This window comes from Geotrypetes seraphini, chromosome 14 (assembly GCF_902459505.1).
Source record: "Geotrypetes seraphini chromosome 14, aGeoSer1.1, whole genome shotgun sequence".
NCBI lineage: Eukaryota > Metazoa > Chordata > Amphibia > Gymnophiona > Dermophiidae > Geotrypetes > Geotrypetes seraphini.
In genome coordinates this window covers 23,266,924-23,280,736 of record NC_047097.1, presented here as the reverse complement: position 1 = coordinate 23,280,736, position 13,813 = coordinate 23,266,924, and the positions used below count along the sequence as shown (strand labels likewise).

General features: G+C 41.1%; 1 protein-coding gene across 4 annotated transcripts in view; it reads right to left on the bottom strand.

Annotated features, from left to right (window-relative positions):
• Window positions 1–13,813, bottom strand: part of FBN1 (fibrillin 1) — a 342,377-nt gene that overhangs the window by 87,276 nt on the left and 241,288 nt on the right. For all 4 annotated transcript variants that reach the window (XM_033919694.1, XM_033919696.1, XM_033919695.1 and 1 more), the window contains 5 exons: window positions 12,278–12,400; window positions 9,792–9,956; window positions 7,558–7,626; window positions 7,336–7,461; window positions 4,378–4,500 (listed from right to left, as the gene is read on the bottom strand). In XM_033919694.1, the coding sequence (XP_033775585.1) occupies window positions 4,378–4,500; window positions 7,336–7,461; window positions 7,558–7,626; window positions 9,792–9,956; window positions 12,278–12,400 (606 nt within the window). The remainder of the gene's footprint in view (window positions 1–4,377; window positions 4,501–7,335; window positions 7,462–7,557; window positions 7,627–9,791; window positions 9,957–12,277; window positions 12,401–13,813) is intronic.

The following is a 13,813-nucleotide window of genomic DNA, read 5'->3' as shown; positions in this document are numbered from 1 at the left end:
CGCCTGGATTATTTACATCTTATGTCTAAGTTAACGGCTATCTGTCGGCACACCTTGCCCCTGTATCATAAAGTATGGGATTCTTATTTGTTCTGGCGATCTGGAATTTGAATGTCATTGGCCCTGGTAATTTACATTGGGAAAATACCTAGAACTGGGGTCTCCCCTCTCCTTTTTTCCTTAGTTATGCGATACCTGAGAGCCTTTGTATAGATTTGGGCATTTGGTATTCTATTGCGGGGAGGGGGGGAGGGTTTTGTGGATTCACAAAAGTTATGATGTAAAGATTTTTAATAAATAGCTGATTTTGCTTGCTGTATTGTGAATTTGTTGTCTAATGGGTTATTCATTGTAAAAATTCAATAAAAATAATTATAAAAAAAAAAATAGCTGGGGCTGAACATTTTTTTCTTTTCTTTATTTTTGCTTCAATTGTTATTAAGGAGTCCTTTTACTAAGCCGTGGTAAAAAGTGGCCTCAGGTGTCCTTATGCGGATTTTTCCCGTGTGCTAAGGACATTTTCACCACAGCAGTAAAATGGCTGCTTTTCCATTTCTTGAATTAATAATCATACATTGATATTGTCATTAGTGTCCAGTCATTAAAATAAAATTACTGCGTGATCGCTTAGAACCAGATTCTATAATGGGCGCCTAAAAAGATAGCCACCTATAAATATGGCGCTCATCGCATGTCAATTACTCTTAGGCACCCATTATATAATCATGCTTATCGGCGCCTAACTTAAACTTAGGTGCCTGTAAGGTAGGCCAGGGTTTTAAAAGCCTACATTATAGGTACCTAAGTCCTTTACCCCCCCCCCTTTTAAAAAGCCACGATAGAGGTTTTACTGTGGCCCAGAGCGCTAAATGCTCCGACGCTCAGAGAATACCTATGAACATTGGAGCAGCGTTGGAACATATAGCACTCTGGTCCGTGGTAGAAACCTCTACAGCGGCTTAGTAAAAAGGGGGACTTGAGAATCATGAAACAAAAAGCAAATTAAATAAATGTAAATGGGATGAAATTAAGTTTGGAGGGTAGAATGTCAACTATGCATGCTAAGATTGGAGCATCTATGATATCTGTGGCTGGCATAGATCAATGGAATGCCTTGCCTGGTATCCTGAGGTTTTGTATGGGAAGGATGAATTTTAAGAAAATGCGGAAAATTCAATTATTTGCCAATGCTAAGATGTATTTCAGTTGATAATTGCCTTCTAGAATTTCTCTGACATCAATGTATGATTTAAAGCTTGTTTGTACTTCTGAATTGATTAAATTTGTGCTCTATCTCTATTATAACAGGGATGATTAATGATGTTGTCTTGACGTGTCAATGTTATATGTGATAATCGGAGGGAAAAAAGATTCTATGTATGTGATATGGAAACCGCATAGTTGTATGTGGTATATACATTTTTTTATAAATAAATATTTTAAAATTTCATTTTATTTTCAAAATGGAATGAAATGAAAGCTTGCCTTAATTTTTTTTCATTTATTTTGTTTACTTTTACTAAGTTAAGAAATAAAACAGACTTTGTGCATCCCATCAGAGGACTCTCCCTCATGCTAAGCCCCTTTCTAGCTCAGCTGTAAATTTGGCCTTTTTCTATTAAATCTTTTTCTGGTCATGTGCTAATGTTAGCATTAGCGCATAGTCTGGGGTTCAAAAAGGGACTGGATGACTTCCTGGAAGCGAAGGGGATAACAGGGTACAGATAGAGGTTTACCTTACAGGACATTGAGCGAATAGGGTATGGACATTTTAGGTTAGGTAGGGAACACTTTCAGGTCATGGACCTGGAGGGCCGCTGCGGGAGCGGACTGCCGGGCACGATGGACCTCTGGTCTGACCCGGCAGAGGCAATGCTTATGTTCTTATGTTCATTAAAAAAAAAAATGATCAAAGGAGCACTCCCATGTTATAGACACACTATCCAGTTAGCGCAACGATAATGTCACTGCATAGGTCATCCATACCCATTTTCTGCCCCCGACACACCCATCTAAAAAATACAAAATAAATAAATGCAACGTGGATAGCATGTACAGATAGCAAAACTAACACAGAACCGTGCAGCTATTCCTGCATTAAACCTAATGCATCTAAGTTAAAGGGCCTCTTAGATTTTAGTGTGTATTTAGTAAAGGACTGATATGCTTTCTTGGACAAGAAAACCATTTTAGTGTGTACTAAAATGTTCTAACGCATGCTAAAACAACATATACAGTACAATTCAGTTGCTGTGTTGTAGCTGGTATGTTCATGTCATCTTGAAATGATAACATAATCCCTATGATGCATATCATAATGAGAATTCTTAAAACACTGTATTGCCTAGAGCAGTGTCTCTCAAACTGTGTGCCACAGCACAGTGGTGTGCCCTGAAGAGATTCCAGGTGTGCCACAAAAGATTCCAGAATTTTACTTTATTGTAAAAATTTCCTTCATAAGTATACACTAGAATAGATCGCGTACACAAGAACCTGTCAATTTTATGAGCGCCTGTGTGTGTTAACGATACATCTGCCCGGATCAGCATCATTCTTTGATGTGATTGGTCCTTGAAAACTAAAGGCAAGTAATCTTAGTTTTATTTTTAATGCAGTAGTTGTCGTAACTTGAGCAGCAAAGCAATCAAGGCTTTGTTACCATTTGGATTTTCTTATCTTTGTGAACTTGGATTTTCAGCTCTGACAGAAATTAAAATTGAATAAAAGAGAATGACTGCAGATGGCGGATAATAAAATGCGTGTTTGCTTGTTGACAATCGAGCCAGTGGAGACGCGTGTTTTGTTTAAGCTGGGTTGTCTTTGTTATAAAGTTGCGTATGGGATTGCTCCAAACTACATGACCGATAGATTTCTCATAGCATTCCATAAACATAGGAGGAATTCGCATGCATTGTTTAATTTTCCGTCTGCTCAAGGTTGTAAGAGCAAGAAATCCTTGGAACATATACTAGCATTTCAGGCTGCTTTCTATGACAGGGAATTTAGGCCACTGTTGCGTAGTGCTTGCTCTTACAAGCACTTTAGATCAATTGAAAACTCATCTTTTTTCAAAATATTTAGCGAACTAATTTAAATCATCCTTAGGTTATGTTATTTTTATTCTTTTGTTCACCGCATTGAACTTAAGGTTATGCAGTTTATAAGTACGACGTTATGCTATGTTAATTTGCACTCAAAAACAAGCACATCCATCGCATTTATTAGCAATTTTACTCTACCTTATTCTACTTTAGTTTTGCCATTGTTACAATTACCCATACAGAGTTTAAAGAACTTTAAATGAATAACTCTCAAATTTAATTTTTTGTTGGTTTTGCAATTTTATAATTTCAATTTTAATGTGCCGTTTAGTGTGCCAGAGCTAAAAATGTTTGACACACACTAGCCTAGACCCTCAATATTTAGTTACAAATATGAAAGCACCCACTCTATGCTTGAATCTAGTTAGCAGTGCTCAGAACCACACCAACGGTAGAAGATCACAACGGGGTGAGACCCCCGAAGGCAGTGTCTTCAATGTTCAATCATTGCACTTCAAACTTTTTATACTGGTGAACACTCCAATTACTAAAAATATCGAATGATACAAAAAAACTATCTTAAAGGTCTAAGACTAAGCAACTAGGAAAGAACATTAGATCACATAAATTTTGAAGTTATTACGTGTGGGTTCTCTGAGGAAGCCTGGTCTGGCGAAACGCGTCAGAACCTGGAACAATCAGACCTTTAAGTAGTTTTTTTGTATCATTCAATATTTTTAGTAATTGGAGTGTTCACCAGTATAAAAAGTTTGAAGTGCAATGATTGAACATTGAAGACACTGCCTTCGGGGGTCTCACCCCGTTGTGATCTTCTACCGTTGGTGTGGTTCTGAGCACTGCTAACTAGATTGAGCTCTAACTGTTTAGATCAGGGGTGTCCAACCTGCGGCCCAAGGGCCGCATGCAGCCCTGTGAAGTATTTTATGTGGCCGCGGTCGAGGGTGATGCTGTGTTTTCCTCTGCTGCCCCCAGGTGTTTACCGTCTTGCCAGCTCGCTCCTCTGTCTTGCTGCAGCGTATGTGCATTTGTGCAGCCCCAGAAACATTTTTTTCGGTCAATGCGGCCCAGGGAAGCCAAAAGGTTGGACACCCCTGGTTTAGATTCAAGCATAGAGTGGGTGCTTTCATATTTGTATCTATTGCACGTATCACCCACGTGATTACTTCTTATCCCAGGTTTATATTTTGGGTGTCCCTCAATATTTAGTACCAGAGAAGGGATTACCTTGCCTGTTGACCCTTCTCTGGGGATTAAACTGAGTAGCCTTCGTGTGCCACAGGAGGGAATGGTCAGAAATGTTGAGGGCAGGACTTACCCATACAATTGTTCCCACCGTTGACCTGCATGTACTCAGGAGGACAGATGCAGGTATAGTTTCCAATTGTATTGTAACAAGTGCCAGGACCACAAATACCGAGTGATTCACATTCATTGACATCTGTTTAAGACAAAATAAAGAAGACACAGTTAGAGCAGAAAGGGATGTTTTAACTAAAATTCTGTACGTTTTTGCACTTCTGCATTTTAAAAGCAAATATTAATACATGTTAAGTGCAAAATCTGTGGTGTAACTGTGGGGGGCATGCCTCGGATGTCCTCTGCACGTACCACACTGAAAAGTTCTTAACACTGTTCCCGCTAAACCAGTGGTCTCAAACTCGCGGCCTGAGGGCCACATGCAGCCCGCCAGGTACTACAAAAGTGAAATAAAACAGTTTCTTGATCATATGTCTCTTTAGCTATAAATCACAATATTATTATTATTAAGACTTAGCCAAAAGGAAAGATTTATGAACTATAAAGAGTTTTACCTCATGCAAAATTGTCATTTCTTTAATAAGACATGAACTCTTTTTTTCTGAGGCCCTCCAAGGACCTACAAACCCAAAATGTGGCCCTGCAAAGGGTTGGAGTTTGAGACCACTGCTCTAAACTGAGTGGGAGTTCTCCAAGTGCACTACTGCCATACACAGAATTTGGGATTACTTCTATAAAGGGGGAGCCTAATTTAATGCATCAAATTCAATCTATTAGGAGCCTGGTTTATATAGAAAAGTAGGCGCTTACTTTTCTTTATAGAACACTTGTGACAGGTGAAAAATGCATTTTTAGGTGTAAGCACTTACAGCTGGTGTAGATGTCAAAGAATACATAAATTGTATCTTCTTTATAAACAACATACATAAATGCGGACCCCACCCAGGCTCTACCCTAACTTCATCCACGTGAACATCCATCTGAAAAGTACACACCAAAGCATTTGCACATACAGAATACCATGTTGCCAGAAAATAGTTATTTGCACACATACAAAGGGGTGCTGGAAAGTTCTCAGCCCAACCAACCAACTTTCTAAATTCTGAGCATTATTTTGCCACCGTACCTCAAAAGAGTGCTATCTTATTTCATTAAGTGTCAATTTGCAGAAACAAAATTATATATTTTGACATTGTTTCTGATCATTGATTGAAGCCAATAATCCATTTTAAAAGTTAGAAATATCAAGGTGTCATCAGCATATACAGTATATAATAGTACCTAGGATAAATCATTCTAACAACCATCCCAAAAGATCAGAATAGAGAGATGAACGTTGTCAAAAATTACAGACCAGTAGATTTAATTAGAAAGTGTGGTAACAAATCAAATCACAAAGTCCCTGAACACCATAAACTACTACACATCAAAGATTAACAAATCAGTAGAGGAAGTCACTCGTCAAATTGATGACTGGTCTGACAATATGAAACTCAAACTAAATAAAGGTAAAAAAGCTTACATTTTTATTGCTAAGCCTACCCAGATTCACCAATTTCGATACTCAAATAACACTGCATGACACCCCACTGCAACTGGAATCAGAACTGAGAAATCTAGGGATTATACTCAACAAGAACCTATCCTGGGACGCATAAACGCAAACATTAACCATGAAAATATTCACAACATTAAGAAAACTGAGACGAGTCTGGCATTCCTTCGCCAAAGAAACTTTCAGTCACTAGTACTATCCCAACTAGATTATTGCAATGTCCTTTATGTAGGATGCAAAGAAAATATACAGAAAAAAACTAAAAAACATTCAAAATGTAACAGCCAAACTTATTTTCTCAGCAACCAAATATGATGAAACGACACCCCTGTATCTCAAACTACACTGGCTCCCCTTTGAAGCAATGGTGTATTTTTAAACTATGTACACTGATCTTTGTAGTCTTCTATGGTGAAGCACCAGACTACATGTTGAATTTAATTGAAATACCACCCAAAAACAAATATAACCCGATCAGCAGCCATATGAGAATAAGATTCCCAAATCCTAAAGGAATCAAATACAAAACTATTCACTCTACAACCTTCCCACACCTGGCATAAAAATAGTGGAATCCTTTACCAGCATAATTAAGGAACACCCCCTTCTACCAAAACTTTCATAAAGACCTAAAAATCTATCTATTTGGAAAATACCTTATCGCCCACCCCACAAACAACAGGCTATGACCACCAGAAACCAAAAAAGAAAAGCTAATCATCTCTCCTGTCATGATAGATGACCAAGCTCTCTACAAAACGGAAAAGAGACACCCATACCAGAACCCATAATGTCAAGACTACAACACCAGAAATAGCCAATCTTCTTTCCAAACCATATGGCATAATCATACGCCTACGTGGACACAAACCAAGGTGTCATGATCCCTAATGAAATAATGTAATACCTGGATATGGTCAGGATCTTCTAAACTGTAAATCACATTGAACTTCATCTAGGCCATATTAGCGATACATAAATACTAATGTAAAGTAATAGCCTGAAATTATGGCATATGCTGTTCCTCTAATAAAGATGAGAACAGAATTTAAAGAAATGTAAAAAGAGTTTAAAAAAGTTACTATTCCAAAAGGCCTTTAGTTAGGATGAGATTTGAGACATTGCAACATTATAGATCAAGAAGCTAAATGGTTTGGTTGCATAATTTTTTGGGGGTGGTAATGAGTAATGATATGTTGACTTTTGTTTTATATTATTAATATGTGTTACTGTTTTTAAACTATGTATGTATTAATTGTGAACCACATAGAAATTCTGGATTTTTGGTATGTTGATGTGTATGAATACAAACACTTATACATGTGGACAATATTTTCAAAACCTCTATAAACATCGGATCTGATTTATCAAGGATTTTCTCCTGTTCTGTGTCTTTAGAAAGTAAGTTAATGCACCATGAGTAGACAGTTGCAATAGTAAGTAGATCTGAGCATCACATACCATCACAGACTCGGGTGTCTTCATTCAGATAGTAACCAGTTGGACACTGACACTGGAAGCTGCCAAAGGTGTTAATGCATTTTCCTCCTTGACAAAGTCCTGGTAACTCTTGACATTCATCAATATCTATTAAAGCAAAACAGACTGATAAGAATCCCGAGTCTACCAGGGCAAAATCTGCAAGGTTCTGCCAAATGTAAATATAATAAAACTGAGAGGTACCTTCCAAAATGACTGTGATAGGATTTGGTCGGAAGCCTTCTCCTCCAGGACACAGGGCTTTATGTTCAGCTTAAAAGAAGAACATTTTTTAAATGGCTCATACTCATCAATATGGTAACTAATAACACATTTGAGGCCTCTGTTGTTGACCTAGCATAATATGCTTTAATTAATTAGATATCTTTATAATTTAACCATCTTTCACTATAAAGAACATCATCATAAAAAATAACAATGGATATTCAAACTTAACACAGTGACCCCCTTGTGATCTAAATGCAGAAATAGAGTGGATGATTTTAGTATGATAAGATAGAATAGAAGTGATGTCATCAATACGACAGCATGTATGCAGAATAGCAGGTGTGAACTAAGGGGGTAATTTCATAACGGAATGTTCAGGCACATAGGATGACATGGGGACAAAGATTTCCCTGTGGGAACTCATATACTCGTCCCGTCCAGGCAAGTTCTTTTCCTGTCCATGCCCCATTCCTGCAAGTTCCGATCTCATCTGCACAAGCCTCAAACACTTTAAAATCATAAGTGTCCGAGGCTTGTGCGGTTAAGGCAGAGCTTACAGAAATGGGGCAGGGACAGTGACAAAACTCAAGGGGACGGGATGGGGAAATTGAGTTCCTGCGGGAATGGGGAAAAATTTGTCCCCTTGTCATTCTCTATGGCAGTATATGCTTATAAGAAAAGGTCATTCTATAACTGAGCACCTACAGTTACACATGCCCTGCGCAAGTAAGTGCACAAAAAATGGGCACTTAAAGATGTAAATACGGTATGTGCTTTTCTACAAGGACAAACGTAACTGCTACAGCACATAACTGCAAAGGGGTGGACACCTAGATGGAGCATGGGCGGGGCTTCTATTTCCACATGCAGCTCACAGAATACTGTTTGTTAGATGTGCAGCATGCTGCACTTAAGAGTGTCCGTTTACACCTCCTGCTGACCTGGCATAAAGTTTTCAAGTTTCCAAGTTTTATTAGGATTTTATATACCGCCTATCAAGTTTCAAGTTTATTAGGATTTTATATACCGCCTATCAAGGTTATCTAAGCGGTTTTTACAATCAGGTACTCAAGCATTTTCCCTCTCTGTCCCGGTGGGCTCACAATCTATGTAACGTACCTGGGGCTATGGAGGATTAAGTGACTTGCCCAGGGTCACAAGGAGCAGCGCGGGATTTGAACCCACAACCCCAGGGTGCTGAGGCTGTAGATCCAACCACTGTGCCAGGCACGCTTACATTTAGGCATGCTAATGCAGGTTCACCCCAGTATTCTATAATGGAATCCAGGTGCCTAAATGTCATGGAATAGGGACACCATGCACAGCATTGGGACGCCTAAAAGGGGGTGTCCAGTTATAGAACTGCCTTCCTAAGGAGGTCATTTTATAAGGGAATGTTCATGCACATATGGCCAGATGTTGGAGTTGCCCTCCAAAGCCTTAGTGCACACACAGAAAAAGAAGCCAGTACACATTCACTTTCAAATCGATCCCAGGCCAATTTAGCTTTGGAGGATGCCCATGAAATAGCTCGGAAAGACTTTTTTCTCTGCTCCATTTTGCATGCACTCCTTTAAAGTCGGGTTTAAAAGGTAAAGCACCATCAGGGCCAACAAAATAATCCCCCCCTTCTATGAAGCTGCGTTAGCGCTTTTTATTGTTGGCCGCATCGGTAAAAGTTTCGGTGCACATAGGAATTCTATGAGCGTCGGAGCTTTTACCGCTGTGGCTGGTGATAAAACATGCTAACACAGCTTCATAAAAAGGGTGTGTGTGTAAGATTTAACTTAAGGAGTCTGTAGTTCCTCCCAACACATTGGCCCTATTCCTGCCACAAATATCAACGGACCTTAGAGTCCTGATTGTTCCTCACATGTCACTCCTTGGATGGAAAACAATATGGATCAAAGAGCTCAGTCCCCTCCTCCCATTGCAAAGTACAAGGTATTCAAATGTCCCATTTTCCCCCCAAATACAAAGGACAATGTTGCATCCTGGTCTGTTTTTAATTTGGAGTTTTCATTAAAACAGAATCAGATATAGCATGAACTTAAAACAGGATGTATTAGAAGTATTTGCTTGCCAAGGATAACCAATTAAAAAAACAAACAAACCCAGCTGAAACAAAAAGAACACAAGACCTTTCAGTCCAAAAATATATGTGACTATGTGGCTTCCCTTCTATGTCTTGGGCATTGTGCCTTACTTACATGTGTTCGGAGCAGGGCATACTTCGCAGGCTGTTCCCCATGCTCTTCCAAGGGAACAGCAGCAAGATGCCTTTGAAACACCAACCCCAATTGCGTTATGGCACTGGTAGTCTCCGTCATCTCCCCGTCTCGTAAAATTCAAAAAGCAACTGCCGGAACGTGTATCTGAGTAAAGAAACAAGTAAGAAAACATATTAAACAATGAACCAGCTGGAGAAATGGGCGGAAAAGTGGCAGATGAAGTTTAATATAGATAAATGCAAAGTGATGCACCTGGGCAGGAAAAACAAGGAACATGAATGTAAAATGTTAGGTGTGACATTGGGCAAGAACGAACAAGAAAAGGACCTGGGGGTACTGATAGACAGGACCCTGAGGCCGATGGCTCAGTGCGCAGCGGCGGCAAAGAAAGCAAACAGGATGTTGGGCATGATAAAGAAGGGAATCACGAGTAGATCGGCGGACGTCATAATGCCACTTTACAGAGCAATGGTCAGACCACACTTGGAATACTGTATCCAACACTGGTCTCCCTACCTAAAGAAGGATATAACACTGATGGAGAGGGTGCAGAGGCGAGCCACGAAGCTAGTAAAAGGTATGGGGAATTTGAGCTACAAAGAACGCCTCGGAAAACTGAGATTGTTCACCCTCGAGAAGAGAAGACTGCAAGGGGATATGATAGAGACTTTTAAAGTACCTAAAGAATTCAACAACATAGAGCAAGAAACATCGTTATTCACTCTGTCAAATGTGACTCATACAAGAGGTCATGGACTGAAACTGAGGGGCAACAGGCCCAGGACAAATGTCAGGAAGTTCTGTTTCACACAGCGAGTGGTGGATGCTTGGAATGCTCTCCCGGAAGAGGTTGTGATGGAGACCACCATTCTAGGATTCAAGGGCAAGTTGGATGCACACCTTCTTGCAAATCACATTGAGGGATACGGGTAAACAAGGTCTTCATCAGGGAACACCTAGCTTAGTCTCTGCATGTGCGGGTCACAGGACAAGATGGACCTATGGTCTGATCCGGTGAAGACATTTCTTATGTTCTTATGACAGTGATGATCAAGCGTGACAGTGGTCGTCAACCACAATGATGATTGTGCGTGGTGCCATTCCCTCTTGGTTACTGAACATGAACATGGAACCATTACATTTTCCCTACAATAAAACTGAGGAGGGCCTGAGAGTCGCATATCTTTTGGTTATGGCCCTCTTCAGTTTTACTGTAGGGAAAGTGTAGTGATGCAGCGATAGTTTTCTTTGGCCCCGATGTAGAAAGTTGCACGTCACAGCTGCTGACTAAATGTGGAGCTCCTGCAGAAAAATCGCCATAGGGATGCAGTAATCAATAAGCACTCAACTGATTTATTGAAATAGCCCAATGTTGTTTATGACGCTGTCTATGTAATATACACCATCAATCCACAACGGCATATAATAAACTTCAAAGTGCCTAATTTCTAAGTAATCTTTTTTTCAGATAATACATTTCTAAGTACCTCTATGGTCTTCAGTTCGAGCCAACCACCAGCCAAATTATTTGAAGGCTTGTTTCTCTTTCTGGCTTTTATTCATCATCAGACCTTAGTTTTTTTTAAGTGCTTGTGCTCTATGTTTTGTGCAAGTCAATAAGTTTTCTTATACAACTTTAAAACTTTTGTACTTAGCTTTAGCTATTTCTTCATTCTTTTTTTTGAACCTTGGGAAGGACCTTAAGGTTCAACCAGTTTCGCCCAAAGGCTTTTTCAAGAACGGGTCCCCCCTTTTGCTTCACAGCATCCCGACGTGTGTTCTTCTATGTACATGTACACACATCGGGATGCTGTGGAGCAAAACAAAATTGTCTGATTTCAAAATTTTTTATTTTTATATAGGAGAATATATTATAGTTGTGAGGATTTTAGAGAGATATTAAGATACTATAGTAGTTTGAAAAAGAGTTGCCCAAAATAACTGATATTTCCATAATTTGTGTTTACGAAACCAGATTAATTTCTCCATGCCAGCAATATGCCAAATTTTATCTAGCCTCCCCTTTACAAAACCACGCAAGAGGTTATTAGCGCCAGCCAGCACGCTGAACGCTCTGCATTGCTCTGACAGTGATATAGTTCCCATGAGCATGGGAGGTGTGCAGAGGATTCAGTGTGCCGACTGGCACTAAAAACCTCTTGTGCGGTTTTGGAAAAGGGGGGGGGGGAATTTAGGAACTCGGCTTTTTTGGAATCCCAAGCCCTGATTTAACAATGGAAATGGAACTCGTAATGTAGAGTATTGCTAAGTATCCAGGCTTATCGTAATCCTCACAGAAGGAATATTGTCTTCTTTGCCAACTGTAACACCTTTTATTGCCTAATACACTGGTGCCTTCTATCAAAAGCTGTGAAACACGGCTGACCACGAAAGAAGGAAAACGTTTCCAATCACCACACCTATAGCATATGACAGTTTTACAGCTGATACAGAAAATATCTCACCGACACATCCCACTTTAGTCGGATTCAGTTCGAAGTCCGGTGGGCACTCACAGCTGTAACTGCCAGGGAGATTGGAACAAATCCCGCTGATGCAGAGTGTTGGGTCCGTACATTCATCGATATCTAAAGAGAAAGAAAGTGGAGAACAAGATAACAGGTCAGAAATCTACCCAGCATGGGGCTAATACTCAGAAGGGTCGACATGGCTAACTTGATGACTCTAAGAGTAGGCAGCCCCAGAGGCATTCCTAGCCTGCTAGCAATAAACTGCTAAATCTGAGCAGTCTAATTGCAGGTTTTAGTCTAGTTAGTTACATTTCGCCAGCTAGATTTAGGGGGGAGGAATTAGGGTAAAATTTCCTCTGCATGGTCCTAGGGCTGTAGTGTCCCTCAGGGGTCCCCATTATTATTTAATGTTTATATGACTATCTTACCAGGGGGATTAAGTAAGCCGCAGTAGAGGTTTCTACCATGGCCTGGAGCACTAAGGCCCTGATTCTCCAAAGTGCATCCCGATTTTAGGCGTCCTACAGCTGTCTAATCAGCCAATCTGGATGCACGTTTTTTTTTAAAAAAATGCTCCCCAGGCAAGCCTGAAGGCACCTCCGGGAGCCTAGGGAGACCCGCAAGATGCCTAAGCTCGTCTAAGGGCCTTAGGCGGGCCTTAGGCTGAACCTAGGCGGCCCTACGCGTCTCCCTAGTAGAGGAGAAGCTTAAAATGTAGGCCAGCAAAATGCTGGCCTACATTGTAAGTAGACGCGGCCGCTATACTTATCGCGGCAAGGGATCTCTCTGCCGCTATAAGTATAGTGGGCCGCGGCCCCCTGACCAGGAGGGTGCCCAAACCCTCTGCCCAGGAGGGTGCCCAAACCCTCTGCCCGAAGACGCACCCCCCCCGACACTACCTACCGCCCCCCCGACACTACCGACCACCCCCACCGACATTACCGATCCCCCCCCCCCGACAATATCGATAGCTGGCAGGAGGGTGCCCAATCCCTCCTGCCCGAAGACGCACCCCCCCCGGCGCTAACTCCCCCCAAACTTCCACTCCACCAAACCTGTTCTTAGAAGGGTCTTGCACGTCTTGAGCCGGCAGGCACGCCTTGTCGAAATGAAGCGGGCCCGCCCCTTTCCGGCCCATCCCGCCGAAGCCTAAGGCCTGATTGGCCCAGGCTCTAGAAGCCTGGACCAATCAGGCCTTAGGCATAGCGGGTCCGCCCATCCCCACTAAGTCTAAGGTCTGATTGGCCATTGATGTTAAATAAGGTGGGAGACAGGGGGGGAACCCTGAGGAACTCCCGAAAGACTTTTCCAAGAATTAGAGTATTTCCCGTCGTAGACCACTTCATACGATCATTTTGTTAAGAAGCCCTGGAAGGAACAGGCACATTGCTGGTTCCAAGCACATTTTCTGACGTCATTTTGGTATGGAGATGGCCCAAGTTGGAGCAAGAACCTTGCAATCTTCTATGCGGCATAACCTTCCACCAGAGAAGAAAAGCGCTGTAGCGGGGTGATCCCTCTACCCTTCAG